Raw genomic sequence first — 21,260 nt, forward strand, 5'->3', positions numbered from 1 at the left:
CCGCCAGCGCTCAGCGCTGCCCGCGGCTGCGGGGGGACGAGGCCGCAGGGGGCTGGGGGACAAGGGTGCCCCTTGCCATGCTGCCTGCCCTGCCTGCACCCTGCCCGCACCCTACCTTGCCACCCCCCGTGCCCGTGCCAGTCCCCGGTGTCCGCTGCTGTCGGTGCCCCGTCCCCGTCCGTACCGGCGCCCGTCGGTGCCGCCGGTCTCTGCGCTGCCGGGCGCCGCCTCCGCGGGGTTTTAAGCGGACGTGGTGGTGGGGGGGGGCTGAGCTACCGCCCCCGGGGCGGAACCGGGGGGGGACAGGCGGGGCCGGGCTCCGCTCCTTCCCCCGCGGCTCCCAGCCCCTCGGGACCCGCGTCCCCCCGGGCACCCGCCTCCCCTTCCCGGTACCCGCATCCCTCCCCCTGCACTCACATCCCCCCGACCTCCGCATCCCCCTCTCCAGCGCCCACCTCCCTTCCCCGGGACCCGCATCCCACCCTCCCTGGGACCCCTCGCTCCCCCCGCGGCACCCACCCCCCTTCCCCAGCAGCTGCCTCCATCTCTGGTACCCGCACCCCTTCTCCAGCACCCACATGCCCCCCTCTCCCCCCAGCACCACCACCCCTTCCCTGCTGCCTGTGTCCCCCCCCGTACCCTCATCCCTCCCCAGGTCCCGGGGGAGCTGCAACCCCGCTCCCCGTTTCTCCACCTCCCCGCCCCGTTCGTCCCCCCAAAATCACCCCCCCGGGGGCTTCCTAGCCCGGCCGTCCCTCCCCCCGCTCCAGCCGATTTACACAAGAATTCGGGATTAGGAGAGAAAAAAACCCAACAACCGGGCTCCTTTTTGCCCATTTATTAGGTTTTTTTCAGCTCAGAGACACGTTTTCCATCCCGCTGCCGGGAACGCCATGGCCGTTCCAGGGGGATATGGGCACCAAACTGCTCGTTATCCCCCCCAGCTCCTTCCCCTCTTCTTCAAACACACCTTTTACCTACAGATCCGGGCTTTTTTTTTTTTTTTCATTCCCCCCCCCAACCCCCTCTTTTGAGGGCTGAAGATGCTTTCGGATCACTTTGAAGCAGCTGCTGGCGGCGGGCGTCAGGCACGGAGCAGCCGTTGCTGCTCCCGGCTCATCCCCGGGCGGCGATTTGGGATTTCACCCCGGGGGAAACTGAGGCCGGGGGGGCTGGGAGGGGGGAGCCTGTTGGGAACCGGCGCCTCGGGGACCCGCGAGCCGAAGCTCACGCTCCTCCGAGTCCAGGTTTCCCCGATCCTGAGCAGAGGCAGGAGGCCGGGAGGGGTTTTTCCTCCCCTCTTGGGGCGCCGCAGGGCAGGATCCCACCCTCGTTTCTCTCCTCTGGAGCAGCTTTTCTGCCGCTGAGCCCCAAATTGGGCCCGGGGGGGGGCCGGGCAGACCCCGCTTTGCCCTTCCCTGCCCTCCCCCCGCCAGCACGAACCCTGCCCTGGCCCAGCTGCAGAAACCAGAACCAAATCCAAGTCCAAAACTCACCGTTAACGCCAAGAAAAGCACTTTATCCTCTTTTTAATAACGTATGTATGTGCTGACACAGCAATAATGCCCCCAGGGACCTTAGGGGGGGCCCCCCAAACCTGCCCTGCCCCAGCAAAGGGGCTGTGCTCCTGGCTCTAACCCCACTCCTGACACAAAGGGAAGGTGCCCCAGACCAAAGCTGGGGGGTTACACCCTCCCGGCTGCTGCCGGAGCCGCCATTCCATTGGGGAGATCTGTCACTGCGCTCCAGCTCCGCCCGGAGCATTAATAAACCTTCCCACTGGGGGTAAAGACAGACAGGAGCATGGATGGGGACAGATGGACTAGCCCCGGCCTGAGGGTGGTGGCTCATAAAAATCCACATTTTCCTCCTTCACTCCATGGGTTTCCCATTTGGAGAGGGGCAAATCCCACGGCTCACTCCCACAGCGCCCAGCAGTGCCAGCATCTCAGCGGGCATGCTCGTGGGGCGAGAGGGGGAAGGACAGGGCCAACTTTTCTGGGGATTTAGGGCAAAAATCTACCCTTGGCGGTGTCCCAGACCGTCCTCGGGGCAGCGGCCCCTGCCCACTGCACTGTGGCTACCACCTCAGCCCACAGGGCTCGGAAGCCGAGCGGAGCTCCCTGTGGCGCGTCTCCCTCCCTTCAGATCAGCCTGGCTTCTCCTTCCAGCTCAACCTGCGGGTCGCAGACGCCTGTGAAGTCGATCTCCTCGTGGGGCCGGCTGCCGCCAGAGGCAGAGGACGGGCGCTGGAGGCCACCTGCTGCGGGGCCACGGTTCACGTAGGCCTCCAGGGACTTCAGGAGCTGCTTCGGCTTCTTTTTGGTGGAGAACTCCAGCTCTGGGGAGGACAGGGAAACGCGTGAGGACAGAGTGAGATAGGGACGGTGTCAGGGATGCAGCACGCTCCCAGGTAAGTTTTCGACCCGTGTATTATTTCTGGTAAAATCCCCTTGGGAAAGGGCAAGATGATGTTTTGGCTTGGGATGGAAGAACACAAAAAGCTCCTCACCAAAACCCCTGGCATCAGCCGGAGCTTCCCACGCTGCCGGGGAGAGGGGAGGAGAGCAGCGCCCGGCAGCGACAGCTGGGCCCCGCTTTCCGAGGGAGCCATTAGTGCAGCGCAGCCGGCGGCTCCGCTGACATCAGTCTCCTCCGGAGTAAATAACCCGGCTGGGTCACTAAGTGCTCGCTGCCAGAAGCGGCTCCGCGGACACCCCATGCTACAAACAGGGCTTACGCAACCGCACGGTGTGGCGTGAGCGAGCCCGGGGAGCCAGAAACGTCCCCGTTTGTCACCTGCCTCAAGCCACCACAACACGGCAGCCCTCTGGACATGGTGGGCCCTTCCATGAGTGCTCGGTTTTAAGATTTGAGATGCAAAACGGGGGAAAACCACCCCCCAGTGCACTCAGATTGTTGAACGTCTCAGTGTGAAGGTTAAACGATGAAGAGTTGGGGCCTTCTGGGCAGTACATCCCTTGGGGTTGGGCTCAGCAGGACACAAACGGGCTGAGAACACGCCGGGTTTCTCCTCTGAGCCTCGGGTTATGGTCCTCGGTTGGGACAGGAGGGGAAAGCACAGGGAAACAAACCCTTCAGGAGGAAGCCGGAGTCGGCGAGGGTCTTGTGCTGCCATTTCCAGAGACGGTAGAGCTGCAGGAAGGCGGCCGCGTACAGGTCGTTCAGCACAGCGATGACCTGCTGACGCCGGTTGCACTCCCTGGAACAAGCGGAGAGGGCTCAGCTGCTGGGGAGGGACCAGATGCTATTTGAGATGCCCAAACCCACCGGAATTTCACCCAGCCTGGCTCCAGATCTCACCTGGAGAGACATTCCTCCCTCAGGGCCTGGATGACGATGCGGGTGATATTCACGGACATGATGCAGAAGGGGAAATTCTGCAAGAGAAGAAACGTTACGGCAGCCCAGACAACACCTCCTGCCCCGTTACACCGCAGCCCCAAACCCGCGGCATCCACATCGCAGGAAAACACCACTATGGACACAGGCTTAGCCGGACGCTGTGAGTCAAGCAGAGCTTATATCCAGGCTTAAACCCAACCATATCCGAGAGCAAAATGCCAAGTTTCAGGAGAAAGGCTCCACCCACTCCCATTTTCACACCGCGCTGCCCTTCGCCTACTTCTCCAGCCCTTTTTAACCCACACAAATTCAGCTCCAACCCAGGATCCTGGGAGTAAATCCCTGATCTCCGCCAGGATGCTAAAAAATCTCATTCTCAGCATAAAGGCAATCCCTGGAGTTCGGCTCCAACCTTTGAGCAGCTCTTTGGGGACAACCTTCTTCCCCTTACCAGCGCAAAGGGGGATTAAAAAATCAGGCCCTTACACACTGCAGAGGTTTTCCTGCTTCCCTTTCCCTGAGCGTTAGGAATAAACAGGCAGAAACCACCACAGGGAGCGAGCAAAGAAGGGGGAAGGACGTGCCTGGGTTTCGTGCTGGGACAGCTTGAAAATCTCTTGAGCAAGAGGCAGCGTCTGAGCATCCATGACGAAGTAGAGCATCTGCATCAGGCCCAGCATGCCCGTCCCACGCAGGTCCGTCCCAGGATCTGCACCTGGAACGGCAGGACAGCCCGGTGAGGCGAGGGACAGCACGGAGCCGCTCTCTGGTCACCTCCCCGCTTCCACGGGCTGTTTACACCCTGTCACCGTGTTTCAAGAGCAGAGCAACCCCAGTGAATCACCTCCTGAGGGCAAGCTTTTGGGGAATTTCCCTAAACAGGTGCCATAGCCTCTTTCACATGGGGACCTCACTCTCCCACACACACACCCGTTCCCACACCTTCCCTAGGGATGGGCCAGGGAAATCCCAAGCACAAATCCAGCTTGGGCAGAGAATGGATTGAGAGCAGCCCTGAGAAGGACTCAGGAGTACTGGCGTTGAAAAGCTGGAAATGAGCCGGCAACGTGCGCTGGCAGCGCAGAAAGCCCCCCCGCACCCTGGGCTGCATCCCCAGCAGCGTGGCCAGCAGGGCGAGGGGGGGGGAATTCTGCCCCTCTGCTCCGCTCTGGGGAGATCCCACCTGGAGCACTGCATCCAGCTCTGGAGTCCTCAGCACAGGAAGGACACAGAGCTGTTGGAGTGGGGCCGGAGGAGGCCACAGAGATGCTGGGAGGGCTGGAGCCCCTCTGCTGGGAGGACAGGCTGAGAGAGTTGGGGGGGTTCAGCCTGGAGAAGAGAAAGCTCCGGGGAGACCTTAGAGCCCCCTTAGGGACTGGAAGGGACTGGACTCCAGGAAAGCTGGGGAGGGACTCTTGATGAGGGAGGGGAGCCCTAGGAGGAGGGGGAAGGGTTTGACACTGAAAGAGGGGAGATGGAGCTGAGATGTGGGGAAGAAGTTCTTTGCTGTGAGGGTGGTGAGAGCCTGGCCCAGGTTGCCCAGAGAAGCTGTGGCTGCCCCATCCCTGGAGGGGTTCAAGGCCAGGTTGGAGGGGGCTTGGAGCAACCTGGTCTGGTGGGAGGTGTCCCTGCCCAGGGCAGGGGGTGGGACTGGAGGGGCTTTAAGGTCCCTTCAAACTCAAACCATTCTTTGATTCTATGAATCAGTAGCTTTAAGGTCTACCCATCCCAGGGCACGTTTGGCTGGTAAATTAATGCTTAAAACCAGTCACGTACATGTCAGGACGGAGGAGTGGGAGCCATTCCCCTCCTGTCCAAGGTATTAGGCTTCATTAAAACCCAGCCTATTTAACTCACAAGTGAAGCAGCCTGGAAACTCTGCGTGGCCACTCGTGACAGCTTTAATCACGCTGTTTTTCTCCCACAGCCGAGGCTGAAAGCAACCTGCGACGCAACCTTCGTGACAGAGCCCTGACCTGTGCTTCGTTAATAAACCAGCCCTCAAGAGATGGCTCATTAGGCGCAGAGATTGCTTGCTAATGAAGAGCATTAATGGCCTGGGCAAAGCGGTTATCCCGACTACTTCTTGTTATGCCTGCGCCAGCTGGACACGGGCAACCGTGGCAGCAGGTATTGGTGTTATCTGGCCAACCAGTCCAGATGTTGCACTGTTTGCGACAGCTGGCCGGGACAGCACAGATCTGCTATGACACCAGGGATTGGTATCAGGGCCAGTTTTTTACCATTTTAATCAATGATCTGGGTGAGGGAGTGGAGCGCACCCTCGGTAAGTCTGCAGGCGATGCCAAGTTAGGTGGGAATGCTGATCTGAGGCCCCACCTCAAATATTGTGTCCACTTTTGGGCCCCTCACTCCAAAAAAGACATTGAGGGGCTGGAGCGTGTCCAGAGAAGGGCAACAGAGCTGGTGAGGGGTCTGGAGCACCAGCCTTGTGAGGACTGGCTGAGGGAGCCGAATGGGACAAGAGGGAACGACTTCAAGTTCCACCAGGGGTGGGTTAGATTGGATACTGGGGAACATTTCCTCACGGAAAGGGTTGTTAAGTGCTGGACCAGGCTGCCCAGAGCAGTGGTGGAGTCACCATCCCTGGAGAGATTTAGAAGACTTGCAGACGTGGTGCTGAGGGACATGGGTTAGTGTAAGTGGCAGCGCTGGGTTAACGGTTGGACTTGATCTTAAGGGTCTTTTGCAAAGTCAATGACTCTGTGAAACAGCAGCAGCTGCGTGGAGAGGGAATAAGCAGCAAAGCCTTTGCACTGCCTCCAGATCCCATGTCTGGAGCAGGGATCGGGACCAGCGCCATCTCTCTCGGCAAAGGCTTGTCCCAGAGGTCTCTCTCCCCCTGCCTTACCTTGAAAGCCGAGCTCCTCCCAGTGCGCCCCATAGCGTGGGCAGCCCAGCCTGGAGCAGGTCAGCTTCTTGTAAATGGTCTGCAGGATTCTCATGTGCACCCTCTCGTTATCATCCAAACCACCTGCCAGAGAGAAAACACCCCTCAGCATCCCTGCCCTGCTGGCCTCGAGCGCCAGCAAAGACACACGGTGGGGAGAGAAACCACCACCCACTGCAGGGTAAAGCCAGAGTCCACGTGGAAATGGAATCCCGCAGCCTAGAATGGCTTACGGCCACAAGGAGAATGTCCTGGCTGTGTTTATCTGGCTGGAGGGAAGAAGGGAAAGAGAGGAAAATGTCTTGGAGGCACAGAAACACAAATAATACGACTGTATTGCTTGAGTGTGGGTGTAATGAATAATTCTGGCATCACGTGAAGTTTTGCTGGCCAAAGCAGTGCTGGAGGGGGAACCACCACCAACCCCAGGTGAGGAGTTTCCGTGTGTTCAGCATGTGCAATCCACCAGCCGACAGCCAGACAGGACACACACTGCACCCAGGCACCAGGAGGACCTATGTCTTGTTTGTTTTGGTGATGAAACGAGGAGCGGGAAGGGCTGCAGAGCCGTCGAGCACCCGCCCGGTGCCGTGTCAAGGTGTACACGTGGAAGAGCTACTGTGGCACCACAGGGAGGGATCAAGAAACCCATTGCTCCCCCCGCAAAAGCAAGCGCATCCGCAGCAAAGGAGACAGAGATGCGTCCTCGGAGACAAGCAGGCAGAGACCCCACTAGAGCCCTGGCCCCCCTTGAGTGGCTTCCCACGAAGCTGTGATGATAAAGGTGATGCTGGCTGGGCCAACGGCTCACGTGGGGACAGAGAGGGACACTCACACTGCGCCATGGCCAGAGCCAGCTCCCGCTCTCCCTGCAGCTGCGGCTGGAGCCGGGGAGGGCCAAAGAGGAAGCGAACCAGAGCAGCCAGGCCTTGCCTGCGCACCGTCACGCGGACCTTCTTCTGTGAAGGAGAAAACACACAAAGACACAATGAGGGGCAGTCCCTCAGGGAATCGGGCAGGAGAAAAACCCACGGGTGAGCCAGGAGGGACAGGATGATGTGAAGAGCCAAGCTGAGGGAAGGCAGAGGGGAGAGAGGGGAGCACTGCTTCTCCTGCCTCACCTACTTACTAAAACTACCCCTCGAGAGAGGGCCAGAGCGCAGGGCCCTGCCCGTACCCTGCACTCGGAGAGGTCGGCTGTCTGGAAGTACTGCAGCGCTTCGTTGAAGGAGATCGGGGGTGAGGCACTGGCCGATGTCCCCCCCAGCCCTGCAGGGAGGCAGAGAACAGCGTTAGCCTCCCTCAGCGCAAGCCCTGCCCCTCTGCTGTGGCTTCCCAGAGCTGGAGCAAGCTCATGCCTCAGGCCAGAGCAGCCGTTCTGGAGCGTGGAGCTCACTCCCAGCTTCCAGCAGGGCAGGAGAGTGAAGACTTGGGGAGCCGGAGTAAGGCAGAGGGTCTTCTGCCCTCTCCCTCCAGACCTTCAGCACTTTCCCCAGCTCTCCCTCCCAAAAAAGAAACATCCCCCAGCTGCATGGTCCCCTGCTCCTGCCCTTGGGGACCTAGGTCCCTTCCCTCACCCAGACCTTTTCTGTCCAACTCTGTAAACACTCCCCATTATCCCCAGCACCGCAGGCCTCAGCCACACCTGACTGGATCTCTTCCACAGCCTCCCATTCCTCCTGGGCTCGCCGCAGCTCCTCACTGATCTCTGCCAACAGAAAGGCTGGAGGTTAGGGTCAGCTGGGAGACCCAGGGAGGTGTTTGCTCCCTTCCCCCCAGGACATCTCGGAGCAGGATTTCCCCTTCCTGGCTTCTTCTTTGGCAAGTCTGGGGCAAGGCCAGGGGAAGGCTTTGCCGAGCCGGAGCCTGGCAGGTTTGCCTGTAAGCCCAGCGCTGGATTCCCTGGGCTCCCGTTGAACTCCCCAGGCATTTCCCCCACCAGGAAACATCAAGATCAACACCAGGGAAGCAGAGAAAAGCTCACCAGCACCCGCAGGCTGCCCCGCTCCCTGCATGAAAGACTGCAGGAGGCCATTCTGCCTCAGAGCCGAGATCTAAGTGGGGACAGAGAGAAACAGATCACCCACCCAAACAGACCCCAAAACCCAACCGCTCCCCAGGGCGGGGATCCCCAAACCCCAAGCTCTTTCCTCAGGGAGCCACCCCCCCTCCTCTGACCGGGACTGTGACCAGATGGGTGCAAGAGCGGCTCAGCCCCCTTTGGGCATGTTTTATCACCTCAGCTAACAGGAAGATCACTTTCGGTACCCCATTTTACAGGGGTTTACAGACCATTTTACAGGGTCATTAAGGGAGAAATAAAGCGGTAATGTGGCGAGGCACTCGGGGTGGTGCCCAGGGGCCAGGGCCCAGCGGGGGCCGCCGGGGGAGGGGGGGCGGGGGGGCACGGGGAGGGGCAGGGCGCAGGCCGGACACGCACGGGGGGGGACTTGCCGGGCGGGGGGAAACGCTGCCGCTCCTCAGGCCGCTCCGAGCCCCCGGCGCCTCCGCTCATGCCCTGCGGGGAAGAACGCGGCCTCCCCCCCTCGGCGGGAGCCGCGGCGGAGCCTCAGGCAGCGGGGCCGGGTGGCCATGGGGGGGAGGGGGCGACAGCCCTCAGGGCCCACCCCCGGCCCCGTTTCGCCACCCCCACCCGCTGACCCGATTCCCAGTGCCCCGCGCCATCAGCCCCCCACCCCACCGGGCCGCCCTGCCCTTTGACCCGCCGCCCTTTGACCCCGCGCCCACCGGAAGCGGCGGCGGGACCTCCCTGCCCGCCCGCCGTCCCCCCAGCTCCGCCGCCACGTCGTGCGCAGGCGCGGCCGCGGTGCACCCCGGGAGATGTAGTCCACGCCCCAGCCCCAGGGACTACATCTCCCGGCGTGCACCGCGGGAGGCGGGCAGTGGGAAGGGGAGAAGAGGAACGGCGGCGGGGGAGGGTCATACCGCGCGGAACGCGGCCGGGAAGAGGAACGGAGCCGGGAAGCGGTGTCCGGGACCCGCTCCCAGTATCGTCTCCCAGTGCCAGCTCCCGGTGTCACCTCCCAGTGTCCGGTACCAGCTCCCGGCGCCCGCTGTCACCTCCTGGTGGCAGCTCCCAGTGCTCCATCCCATCTCCCAGTGCCCACCATCACCTCCCAGTGCTCCGTACCGGCTGTCACCTCCCAGCGCCCACTGCCGCCTCTCGCTGTCATCTCCAGTACCAACTCCCAGTGCCCGCTGTCACCTCCCAGTGCCCGGTACCGGCCCCCACCCCCAGTGTCCCCTCCCAGCCCCGCTCCCGCCCCCGCCCCCCTCCGGTGCCGCCCGTTCCCGGAGGGCGGAGCGGGGCCGTCGATCGACACCGGCAGTCGGGATGATCGCCATGTGGCCGTACGGGCTGATCTGCCTCCTCCTCCTCCTCCTCCCGCTCCTGCTGCTGCTGCTCCGGCAGCTGCGGGGCGCGGGGGGCGGCCCCAGCCCCTTCGCCACCGACACCCGCCGCCCCCCGGCCCCGCTGGTCACCGATAAGGCTGCCCGCAGGACGGTCGTCAAGACAGGTAGGGGGCTCTGCCCGCCGCCGGTGGGGCGCCCCACCGAGGGGACATCGCCCCCCGGAGTTGCATTAACCCCCCCGAGGTGGGATCACCCAGCGAGGTGGCATTCTCCCCTGGCGCAGCGTCACCCGTGGGGTGGCATCACCCCCTGGGGCTGTGTGACTCCCCCAGAGTGGCATTTCCCTCGGTGTGGCATCGCCCTGCGAGGTGGCATCACGCCCCAGGGTGGCATCTCCCTCCCGGAAGAGCATCTCCCCCTGGGGCCGTAGGACCTCCCCGCAGTGGCATCTCCCCCAGGTGTGACACTGCCTGGTGAGGTGGCATAACCCCCCAGGGCAGCATTAACTCCCCAGGGGGGCATCACCCTCTGAGCCAGCATCTCCCACCCCCGCTTATGGCATCTCTCCCCCAGGGTGGCATCACCCACTGGGGCTGTATGACCCCCCCTCCACAGTGGCATCACCCCACCGGGGTGGCATCACCTCCCGGCAAGGTTTCGGTGTCACCCATGGGTACCGTGTGCCCGCTTGGGGGGCACTCCGTCCCATCGCTGAGGATGCCACCTGCCCCGTTCCCCAGTTTTCTCTGCAGATAAGGTCCCCGCGGGGCTGGACGCCATCGTGGTGGGCAGCGGCATCGGGGGCCTGGGGGCCGCGGCACTGCTGGCCAAGGCGGGCAAGCGGGTGCTGGTGCTGGAGCAGCACGGGAAGCTGGGGGGCTGCTGCCACACCTTCACCGAGAAGGGCTTCGAGTTCGACACCGGTACGACCCCCGCCCGTGTTTGGGCTCCCAAATTCCCCCCCTGGGATCATTGGGAGAGGCTCAGCCACGGGGTGGGGGGTTGGGGGAGGTGCCCGTGGTGGGAATCGTCCCCAAAACACCCAGCGCAGGCGTCCCCAGCGCCCGCTCCATGTTGCACAAGCCCATTTTCCGCATGATATCACACACCCTCCCTCGCCTCAAAATCCTCCTGCCGAATGACGAGGCACTTCCTCAGAAAAACACCAAAATCCTGTAGAATTGCCCCTAATCCAGCCCAGGGCCAATAAAATTCACCATATCCTGCTCAGCCCCTTTAGAATTCCCTGTCTGGGGGATGTCACCTCAGGGCAAGTCTCCCTGGGCGAACTCCTTCCAGCAAGACAAAGTCCAGCTCCATCCATCCCTTGAGCTGGGCACGATTAATTATCGACAGTGACAGGGAAAGGCAGAATATCAATGTGCAACAAAATTCCTAAAAGCTGCTTAAAAAACCTGGCAGCGAGCACTGGGTTTTTCCCTTCGCCCCGGGAGGGGAGGTGGATATTTCCTGGCTTTTCCCTTTCCCCTCCACATGGGGGTCCTGTGCATCCCAGGTGTATGTGATGGGGGGGTGAAAAAAAAAACAAAAAAAAAAGGAAAAAAATCAACAAACAACCCCGAAATAAATGAAAAATGCATCTTGCAGGCATTCACTACGTGGGGCAGATGCAGGAGGGCTCCATCACTCGCTTCATGATGGACCAGCTGACGGAGGGGCAGCTGGAGTGGGCTCGGCTGCCGGCCGTCTTCGATGCGGTGGTTTTGGGGGAACCCGGCCGCGGCAGGACCTACCGCATCTATTCCGGGAAGGAGGAATATTTCCGAGGCTTGAAGGAGCAGTTTCCTGGGGAGGAGGCCGCGATTGATGAGTTTAAGCGGCTGCTGAAGGTAGAGGGGGCTTCGCCTTCCCCCCCGGGATTATTTTGTTTTGGCTCTGGTCCCTTTCTGCTGGGAAGGAAAATTCCCTGCCCCGACACCCCTGGGCGACTGCAGGGAACGATGGCCTTGCACAACCTGTCCCAAAAGTGGTGGGAAACAAGGCAAAAAATCCACCTTTTCTGCCTCAAAAATGCACCATTGCACCCGGAGTTTTAACCCCACTCCCCACGGATGCTCCTGGATGTGCTGGGACCCCCCCAAGCCCCAACTTGCCCCTGCCGGGCACCGTGGGAGGATGCTGCGGGACCTCCCAGCCGGTGGGGTGATTGCAATTATTATCAAATGGTGCTTAATTAACACTAATCATGCAAAGACCCGGGGCCCCCGCCTCCAGGGAGGTTTTGGGGGGGGGGGGGAGAAGCGCTCCCCTTGCCCGCAGCTTCCCTGGGACACGGTGCTGAAGAGACACTGCCAGCAGTGCCAGCCCAGCAGTGAATTTAAAGGGAAAAAAAGCTGCTTTTGAGCATCTCTCGAGCCCACCCCAGGGTTGTTGCCCCCCACCCAGTGGTGGATGCTCACAGAGCGCCTCCCCCTGCAGAGCATGCGCAGAGGGATGCTGCTGATGGGACTCCTGAAGATGCTGCCGCGGGCGCTGGCCACCCTGCTCTGCCGCTCGGGACTGCTGCCCCGGCTCAGCCCCTTCTGCCGGTTGGCCTCACGCAGCCTTAAGGAGGTGGTGGAGGGTCTCACCACCAACCCCGAGCTCCGGGCCATCCTCAGCTACATCTTCCCCACCTATGGTAGGTGGCCAGAAGGCTCCGGAGGAGAAGTTGAACCCTTAGGAGCAAAAAAACCCACCCAAGTAAAAGCCTTTTTCTTCTTGCTTTTATGGTTGTCGCGGTCTGGGGACGGGGGATGCTGTGCGTGTGGGTGCTCTGCCAGCATTTTTGTCCCCAAGCCAGCGGCCGGTTGTCCCCATGTCCTCCAGTTGTCCCCTTGTCCCCCTTCATCTCTTTCCCTCTGCCTGCCTGGGCTCCGTGGTGCGGCAGCATCGCTCCTGCGCCAGGGAACATCCCACTGCCCTGGTCCCCCCATATCCCTCTTGCCCTCAGCTGTTCCCCTCCCACACACCCCCAGGATTTGCTGCCAGCCCCCCATGACTTGCCCAGTGCAGACTGAATTGCCAAAGAGCCACGGGGCCACCCATGCCTGATGCCCTCCCTGCTCCTCTGGATACTGATGACCCATCTGTCCCGCCTCAGAGCACCACATCCAGCCGAGGACAGGGCCTTCCTCCTCCTAAAAACTTCAGGAAAAGCCACAAACTCACGTTTTGGCACAAACTGCATGTTTTTCTTCAGGTGTGGTCCCCTCCAAGACCAGCTTCTCCATTCACAGCATCCTGGTGAACCACTTCCTCTGCGGCGCCTGGTACCCCAAAGGGGGAGCCGGGGAAATCGCCTTCCACACCATTCCCGTTATCCGGAAAACCGGAGGCAACGTGTTGGGAAAGGCGCCAGTGCAGAGGATCCTGCTGGACTCCCAGGGGAGAGCCTGTGGTGAGTGCCGGCGTGGGATGGGGCACGCGTGGCTGCTCCCCACTGCCACGCTGCTTCTCTCCGGCGCTGACCCCCCTGCTCCTTGCCTTTCCCTTCCAGGCGTGAGCGTCAAGAAAGGCCAGGATTTGGTGAACATCTTTGCTCCCATCATCATTTCGGATGCCGGGATCTTCAACACCTACGAACGGCTCCTGCCGGCGGAGGCGCGGGCACTGCCGGGTAAAACAAGGCGGCGTTGGGCTCCTTTGGGGCTGTGGCATTAATCCCCACCCCGAGGCCACCTCAGAAAGCGGCTCCTTTATAATTATTTCTTAGATAAACATTCACGCTGCAGCACTCGGAACACCATCCCTGGCCGTACGTTGCTTTGCAGGGTTTTTAATCAAGCCTCTGTTAAGTTGCCCAAACTGGCCATACAGTTGGCAAAGCCAGGCCTTGCTGCTCGGTTTCCCTAAAAAACCACAAAACTTGCGAAAGTTAGTGATTCGTCAGCTTAAAGTTGGGTTTAGTGCTGCCACAAAATCGTCTTGTTGCTCTGGAAAGAGCATAGTTGGGTGGAAGGGGACAGGGTTGGGGGGAAGGAGCATGGCCAGGGGGAAGCTTTCTGGGCACTGGTGTGCTCCTGGTCTGCAGCCATCTGACACTGGCAGAGCAAGAGCACGTTGGAATCCAGGAAGGTCATTAAATTTGGCAAAAGCTCAATCCCCGGGTCCCCTAAACCATCGAAAAGGCAGTCCGCAGGAGCTGCCAAACCTCCCCTTGAGCACACACGGACCTTTTGGGATAAGCCAGTTTACAAGTCAACACGGGAGCAACGAAGATACAAGTGGGGCTGCTGCTAGGAGAAACCACTTCTCCATAGCTGAGGACCCCCGAAAATACTAATTTTCCCCTTTTTCCCTCCCTATCGCAGAGATCCAGTCTCAGCTTGGCATGGTGACGCACGGTGAAGGGGCTTTCACCGTCTTCGTAGGTCTTAATGGCTCAAGGGAAGAGCTGGGGCTGGAGCCCACCAACTACTTCACGTACACAGGAACTGACCTGGATGAAATGTAGGTTTGGCATCACCTTAGACGTGCTTCGCTAAGCACAAGGAAGTGGATTCCTGAGGCGTGATTCAGAAAATGCTCTTGGCTCTCCTCGCCGCATGGGGCTTCAGGCATAACAGGTATTCAGGGGAAGGTTTTAATCCAAACCCGCTTCAAACCCTTGCATCTCTCTGCAGAATGAATCGCTACCTGGCTTCTTCCAGAGAAGAAGCTGCCAAGAACATCCCTCTCCTGTTTGTCACCTGCCCATCAGCCAAGGACCCAACCTGGGAAACGAGGCACCCAGGTAATGGCTGAAGCCCAACCACACGTGCTTGGGAGTGTCTTGAAAACTCTTGCTGGGGTTTGGTTTGTTTGATGAGAGCAAACGAGGAGTTTCTCCTAAAATAGCCACAGTCAAAGCTGCTGAGCAGGTTGCTCATGGGACGTGGTCTCCAAGATAACTGGAAGAAGGATACGGGACCATGAAGACCTGGGGACATCCTGGGTTTGGTTTTGTGGCAGTGAAATGGTGGCATGAGGGTGGGCAGAGGGACAACTGCTCCAGCCTCATCCTGCTGCAGGTAAATCCACGCTGGCCATCGTGACCTTTGCCAAATACGAGTGGTTTGAGGAGTGGAAGGACAAGCAGGTCCATAAGCGGGGAGACGATTATGAGGAGTTGAAGAAGACCTTTGTGGATGCCATCATGCAGACTGTCTTCAAGCTCTACCCTCGCATCGAGGACAGGGTGAGGAAACCTGGTGGTTCAGGGGTCCTCCAGCTCCTCTCCTGGATCCTGTCTACCCAGCCCCATGCTGCAAACGTAGGAGCCGGGTCTGGGTCTGCTGGACATGAGGTCCAGCTGGGCAGCATGGCACCAACCCATTGCCACTGCCTCCTGACCATGCATGGTGCAAGGGGAGGGATGATGGTTCTCCAGGACCATGCTGGGACCAAAGTTGGCCAGAACCACCACCCAAGGGTCTGCAAGAAAACTTGTCCCTGCCTGTACCCCAAGAAAATAGCTTTCTGGAGCACAAGGAGATACCCCACAGCACTATGCCTAACCCATGCAGACCACGTTGTCCCCTTGTCCCCCCCAGATCGAGTACATCTCCGGGGGGACACCCCTCACCAACCAGCACTACATCGCCAGCCCCAAGGGGGAGATCTATGGCGTTGACCACAACATCACCCGCATGAAAGCCGAAACCATTGCCACCGTGAGGGCGCAGACGGCCGTCCCCAACCTCTACCTGACAGGTACCATGGCCACACCATGTTCTCAGATGAAGACACCTCTGGGGAAGCAGAATATGGGGGGAAAAAACCTTCATTCCTTCAATGAAATAAGGGGACAAGCCGCTGCTGTTCCATGGGGTGATGCAAGAGCTGCTGGAGCACGTCAAAATGGAGTTGCATGGTCCCAATGGGAGGAGGAGAGGGCTCCTGGATGTGGGTTCCCTGCCCAACGCTGATTTATTGTAGATGGGCAGGATGAGGCCCTTTCCCTGCTGGGGAGAAGGAAGGGTGCAAACAGGGAGGGGGTTTGTGGGTTCAGTCCCAAGGGATGGCGTGGGGGCAGCTGGAGGGTGGGGAAGTTGTTTGGGGATGGTGATGTCCAGAAGAGCATTGATGGTTGGCCAGGAACGGAGAGCGTGGGCTGCTCACGGGGGACCATGGCCACTGCCATTGCCACCTCCCACTCTCTTCCAGGGCAGGATTTGTGCTTAGGGGGCTTCATGGGAGCCCTGCAAGGAGCCCTCATCTGTGCCAGCGCCATCCTCAAGCGCAACCTCTTCATCGACGTGGTGCAGCTGAAAAAGCGCACAGAGGCCACCAACTCTAAGAAGGGGGACTAACGCCTGCCATCCCACTGGCCAGGACCTCCCTTTCCCCCCAGATCACCCCCACTTCCCTATTTTCAGCTGTCAGTTGCCTATAGCACATCCTTCTGTAACGCAAAGTCAAAGGATTACAGCCCAGGAAGATGCCCTTCCTGATTTCCAGCCAGCTTGCCTTAGACTTCACCCACCAAGAGCTCATCTCCTTTCACCACAGTGTCTGAGTAAAAGCCAGTGTTGATCCTCGGCCACCCTTTTGAGGGCAAACCCCTTCTCCTGGTGCCAGGAAGAGGGGCTCCAAGAGTGGCCATGTGCAACAATGGCCAGCAGAGAAGTCAAGTCAACCCCAAAAACCCAGGTTACGCCAGAAGGCAAGACCCAACAGCTTCTACCAGCAACACCCAAGGGCTGCTTGATCCCCACCAGTGTCCGAGAGCCGTGTGGACCGTCAGAAGAGCATCAACCTTCCCTTGCAGCCCCCAGACCCACTGGGTCAAGGGGAGAGAGCCCCCCGGTGATGCTTTCCCCCATTGAGATGGCAGCTTTGGTGCTTACTTGGGCTCCTAAGGCTTTATCGGGCTCCTGAAGCTCCACATGGGACTCGGCAGCCCTGGTGGTTGCAGAGGTGGCACCTCCCGGAGATGGGGCCATGCACAGGCTTGTCCAGGCAGTGTCGGGCAGGTTCAGTAAACCGCTGCCAGCTGCTGGATGGGCACCAGCTATGTTTAAGTGAGGGGAAATCACACCAACCTGAGCCCCATCGCTGCATGCATAGCGCTGCATCGCTACACAAAGGTGCCCTGGAGAGGCTCGTGGACACGGTCCTTTAGGAAGGAGCTGGCTCCCGGTCAACGGGGCAGTGGAGTAAGCAGGTCCTCGTGGCACACCAAGGCTGGGTGTGAAGAGCGGATTAACTTAAGCCAGGCTATTTAAGAGCAGGCAGATTAATTTAAGACAAGCTGTTTAAGAGCAATGGTGCTTTGCCAGCTGCGTGGTGCTTCCAAGGTCCTGCCTTGCTGCGGTGGAGCAGGAGGGCTGGCGTGCTCCACAGCGATGCAGCCCCTCAACCCCGCGATGCAGCCCCTCAACCCCACGATGCTGCCTATATTTTGGTGCTGTTCTACCCGCCCCACCCCCCCCTCACCTCCTACCCCCCCCCCCCGACGTGTCTCATCGCCCGGAGACACACGATGGGGCAAACACCCGCTCCTTTGAGCAATAGAACAAGTCTGGCCTTTCTGTCTGCTGGGAAGAGCTTGGGAACCTGATCAAAGTCCTCTCCAAATGGGAAGGGAAGCGCGTGAGAGTAGAAATAAATAAAACAATAACAACCATCTCGTGATTGGCGCCTTGTGATGTGGGATGAGCAGGGCTGCTGCTTTTTGACGGTTTTGGGAAGGGAAGGAGAGAGGGGGTGCAGTGGAGACCCCTCCTTGTGAGCGCCTCACTGGGGGCTCATCCTGCTCCAGCACTGGCCGCTTTCAGGGAGGAATAATTGCAGAAGTGGGTACCCCGTACGCACCAGTTACGTACCAGTGCATAACTGGGTACCCCAAGGGGGTAAGGCCAGCGGGGAGCCGGCAGGGTCGGGCAATGAGCAACACTGGCCAGAAAAGCCCCGTGAGGAGCCCACGGGGGAAGCTGGAAGGGGCAGTTTCCCTGTGGGCAGCGATGGGAAGCAGGAGCTGCCTGGCTCTTGGGTGACACCAAGCCTGGGAGAGGGTGAGAGGGGCAGGGCGGGATGGCCCAGCTGTTCCTGGTGCTTCCAGCCTCGCAGGCGTCTCCATCCCCTACCCCCCCCCCCCCCCCCCCCCCGCCTCCAACTCCCCACCACCCCCTTGGAGAAAAAATTCCTGTTTTTTTTCCCCCCCTCCCCATATATGCCCCATGAGCTCTGGGCTGGACGGTGCCAAGCCAGCCCTCCCGCAGCCGGTGATGCCCGCCGGCCCCAGGGACAAGCCACGGCCCTCTCCATCCCCCGTGACTCACCCAGTGCCACCGCGCTCCTTCGGCAGGTGACAGGGCGCCACTCCTGCCTTGTCCTTGAAGATCACCGGCGCGGCGCTGTGTCAGCTGGGATTCGCTCCCCTGGACTTCCCGAGGGAGCACACGCTGCAGCTCCCCGCCGGCACGGTGAGGGTTTGGAGGCCACTGACCCACCCAAGGGGACATCCCAGCATGTCCCAGCCCAGGCAAAACCGGGCTCTTATCATCGTCAACACCAATTTCTGCGGCAGTGATGGTGAGGCTGAGTTTGGGACGCGGAGGGGAGCCAGGAGGGAAGCGGAGAAACTTTCCAACATGCTCTCACGGCTCAACTACAAGGTGAAACTGGAGCACAACAAGACGGCCAAGGAGATAGAAGAGCTTTACCAGCAAGGTAGGCATCCCCCTGCCAGCCCTGAACCCGCTCCTCGCCTCCCTCCGAGCTGGGCAACCTCCCATTTCCCACCTCTGGGTCTACGTCCCCCCCCCGTGACGCCCTGCCTCGATGCTCGGTGGCAGCGGTTTGGCCGTGTCGTTGCAGAGTGCGGCTGCGAGCACGGGGAGTACTTCGTGAGCATCATCTCCAGCCACGGGGAGCAGGGGCTCGTACTCGGCTGTGACTCAGAGCCGGTTAAACTGACCCGGATTTTCCAGATTTTATCCTCAAAGAAGTGCCCAGTGCTCACCAAAATCCCCAAAATCTTCTTTATCCAGGTAACGGGATGATAATTTGATCCCCTTTTTGCTAAGTTGGCGCAGAATTAGACTGGCACAAGCACAAGGCTTAAGGTTGCTGCTGGTAAAAGTCTGTTCTAATTGTGGAGCTCAATCTTTTTGTTGCTCCCCGTTTTTCCACCACAACTCTCCATCCCTCTTTTTTCCTGCTTTCACTGATTTTGAGGTGTCTTTGCTCACTGCAAACACTCCTCTCCCAGCCTGTCATCACCCTTACACATGTCCCTTCTTCGGGAAACAGCACCAGTCTTTTCCCAGTGTCTCCAGGCGGGAACGTTTCTCCCAGGGTTTTGCAATCTCTGGACAACCTGGGCTGAAACCAAATTGTTTGCCACAATACGTGACGCTGCTGGGCTCAAATATTCCTCCCAGACACCTCCAGGATGCACATGAATCAGCAAAATCTGCCTTCAAACCCCATCACTGTGACTTTTGGGCAGAGCAGACCCCCCCAGGGGAGGGCTGGGAGAAGCCCAGCTGAGAACCAGTGATGGAGCAGGGAAAAAAAAAAAAAATTAAGGCCAGAGGGGGAACTTGAACATGCCCTCGCAGGAGAGGAGCCCTGGAAGTCTGCCTTAACGCTGATCCGGCAGGCAGGATTATCTCACTCAGCACACAAATAATCCAGCAGCTGGGCAGACCCCAGCAGATAGCGTGAGCTCGGCAAACATTATGCAAATATCCAGAAGTATCGCCAGCTGAAAGCCGGTGTAAATCACTCCTGGCATTCGTTTCCTTCTGGGAAAGGGCTTGGCTGCTGTGACAGCTGGGGACATCCCCCAGCCAGGCCAGCAAACCCCGACCCTGCTCGGGGCACCTGGGTCAGTGGGCAAAGCTCACGCTGGGGAAGGCTCTCCTCGTAGAGCAAACACCGCGGGGCTGAGGGTGCCCAGAGCCCGGGCGGCAAGAGAAGGGCTGGTCCCCTCGGTGTCACCACGGCTCTCAGGCTCCCGGTGGTCTCCATCCACCTCTCCGTGCTGCGGCGTCGCTGGCGCCTCGTCCCGGCCAGGATTTAGGGCTGGCGTTTGGCAGGGCGCTGGTGGAGGGAGAGGCGAGGGGATGCTCCCCACACGCCGGGACACGTCCCCCGCTCCATTGGCTCCCAACCCACTCCTCCCAGCTGAGAGGGCTCCAGGCAGGGGTGAAATGTGTCCTCAGAGCTCTAGTCCCTCTCCAGCACCTTCCTAACACCAGCCCGGCACCCCTTCCCTGCGAGAAAAGACCAAACCATCACGTAGAATAAAGGGCCGGGCAGGAACTGGGCTGCCCATCGGCTGCACTCCAAGGGGAATCTCTTTCCCAGCTCTTTCCCAGTGGACTCTTGCGTTTCCCAGGTGTATTTCTGGGTTTGGACGGGCAGCACCGTATTTGCCGGGGAGGGGAGGGGTAAACGCCAAGAGCAGGGGAACCAGGGGAACCGGGCTCATGAGAAACACGTGGGGAAGAGAGGAGGGAGCCCCGGATCCAGGCTCGTCGGGAAGAGAGGCTTGGTGAAGCTGAGAACGAGAAGGGAGGAGGATGCTCGAGGGATGAGGTGGGAGAGGAACCATGTGGGGCTGTAGGCGTTGGGGAGTGGGAGCCAGGAGGGGGCACAGGCCTGGAGCCAGGCGGAAGGGAGAGAGTGGAGCGGGGGAAGCTCACGGCCGCCGTTCTGCCCACAGGCTTGTCGGGGGCGAGAACTGGACCGGGGGGTGGTGGTGGAGTGTGACAGCGGGGAGCCTGAGCCGGGCGGCTTCTCAGACTACCTCTCCATCCCTCCCCAAACCGCCGTGATGTTCGCCTGCAGCCCAGGTAAGGGACAGCCCCGACACACCGGTGATGTTCCCTCTGGGAAGCGCTGCCACCGCGGGGCCGCGGCACAGCCCACCTCCCTCTCCTTCCTTTGCGCTCTGCAGGCTACGTGGCCTTCCTCAACATCTCCGGCTCCATGTTCCTCCAGGCCCTGCTCAAGGTCCTGGAGGGAGAGGAACGTCACCTGGCCCTCAACCGCCTCATGACTCGCATTAACTGGGAGGTGGCCTTCTGCTGCCAGGCCAGGGGCACCTACCAGGGGTGCAAGGAGATGCCCTGCTTCGTCACCAACCTGCTGCAGGAGGTCTTTCCCTTCTCGGCGCCCATTGCAGAGGGGGCAGATGGTGTCTGAGAGCCGCTGGCTCTGCTGGGAAGCCCGAGGGGGTGAAGAGCAGCACCTTGGCTGCAAGAAGTCCCCTCTCACGCGTGGAGAGAAAAAAAGGACAAGCGACAAGAAAACCAACAGAAAACCCCTGTGGGAAGGTGACCGGCTCGGCCTGGGATGTGCCGGAGCTGCCCGGGGGAGATTTTAACAAGGCAAGTGGAGCTGAGGCACATCGTACCACGGGACCTTCTGCAGGGCAGAAAGATCCCGTCCGAGCGCAGGAGGGTGCCCCACAGCAGCACCCTGTGCCACCCTCGCCCACAGCTCCCGAGCGGGACACAGACCTGCTCCTCCCCCTGATTTTCTTCCACCAAAGAGCCCCAACCTTGCAAACACAATCTCACCCATTTGGGGTTTAGTTGTTTGTTTGTTTGTTTGTTTTTTAAATCTAAACAAACCTGCACAAGCCACGGACTTTTGTCTTACAGAGGCAAAG

The 21,260-nt window shown here is 60.1% G+C and overlaps 3 protein-coding genes across 3 annotated transcripts; 2 read left to right on the top strand and 1 right to left on the bottom strand.

The window, feature by feature from the left end:
* Positions 1–831: 831 nt before the first annotated feature.
* Positions 832–9,085, bottom strand: ELMOD3 (ELMO domain containing 3). The gene is made up of 11 exons (XM_074164302.1): positions 9,026–9,085; positions 8,718–8,795; positions 8,262–8,331; positions 7,923–7,985; positions 7,407–7,546; positions 7,113–7,236; positions 6,239–6,361; positions 3,951–4,081; positions 3,325–3,401; positions 3,096–3,223; positions 832–2,341 (listed from the first exon to the last, which is right to left on the bottom strand). The coding sequence occupies exons 2-11, from the start codon at positions 8,790–8,792 to the stop codon at positions 2,145–2,147; spliced, it is 1,128 nt and encodes a 375-aa protein (XP_074020403.1). The 5' UTR covers positions 8,793–8,795; positions 9,026–9,085; the 3' UTR covers positions 832–2,144.
* Positions 9,086–9,618: 533 nt separating this feature from the next.
* RETSAT (retinol saturase) lies at positions 9,619–17,237 on the top strand. Its single transcript, XM_074164288.1, has 11 exons — positions 9,619–9,816; positions 10,393–10,575; positions 11,261–11,502; positions 12,092–12,293; positions 12,855–13,052; positions 13,152–13,271; positions 13,966–14,104; positions 14,278–14,387; positions 14,665–14,831; positions 15,187–15,346; positions 15,800–17,237. The coding sequence occupies exons 1-11, from the start codon at positions 9,633–9,635 to the stop codon at positions 15,943–15,945; spliced, it is 1,851 nt and encodes a 616-aa protein (XP_074020389.1). The 5' UTR covers positions 9,619–9,632; the 3' UTR covers positions 15,946–17,237.
* Positions 17,238–18,105: 868 nt separating this feature from the next.
* On the top strand, positions 18,106–20,791 carry LOC141475796 (caspase-3-like). The gene is made up of 4 exons (XM_074164313.1): positions 18,106–18,307; positions 18,455–18,627; positions 20,310–20,439; positions 20,544–20,791. The coding sequence occupies exons 1-4, from the start codon at positions 18,106–18,108 to the stop codon at positions 20,789–20,791; spliced, it is 753 nt and encodes a 250-aa protein (XP_074020414.1).
* Positions 20,792–21,260: the final 469 nt, after the last annotated feature.

The sequence above is a fragment of the Numenius arquata genome, chromosome 26, assembly GCF_964106895.1.
Source record: "Numenius arquata chromosome 26, bNumArq3.hap1.1, whole genome shotgun sequence".
NCBI classification, from domain to species: Eukaryota; Metazoa; Chordata; class Aves; order Charadriiformes; family Scolopacidae; genus Numenius; species Numenius arquata.

Coding starts and splice junctions, on each gene's coding strand:
- ELMOD3 (XM_074164302.1), bottom strand. CDS start 8,792: ATGAGCGGAGGCGCCGGGGGCTCGGAGCGGCCTGAGGAGCGGCAGCGT. Junction 6,362..7,112: donor GGCTCTGGCCATGGCGCAGT/GTGAGTGTCCCT, acceptor TCTCTCTGGCAG/GTGGTTTGGATGATAACGAG. Junction 2,342..3,095: donor CTCCGGCTTCCTCCTGAAGG/GTTTGTTTCCCT, acceptor TGTCCTCCCCAG/AGCTGGAGTTCTCCACCAAA.
- RETSAT (XM_074164288.1), top strand. CDS start 9,633: ATGATCGCCATGTGGCCGTACGGGCTGATCTGCCTCCTCCTCCTCCTC. Junction 10,576..11,260: donor GGGCTTCGAGTTCGACACCG/GTACGACCCCCG, acceptor TGCATCTTGCAG/GCATTCACTACGTGGGGCAG. Junction 12,294..12,854: donor CTACATCTTCCCCACCTATG/GTAGGTGGCCAG, acceptor GTTTTTCTTCAG/GTGTGGTCCCCTCCAAGACC.
- LOC141475796 (XM_074164313.1), top strand. CDS start 18,106: ATGTCCCAGCCCAGGCAAAACCGGGCTCTTATCATCGTCAACACCAAT. Junction 18,628..20,309: donor CCAAAATCTTCTTTATCCAG/GTAACGGGATGA, acceptor TTCTGCCCACAG/GCTTGTCGGGGGCGAGAACT. Junction 20,440..20,543: donor GATGTTCGCCTGCAGCCCAG/GTAAGGGACAGC, acceptor TGCGCTCTGCAG/GCTACGTGGCCTTCCTCAAC.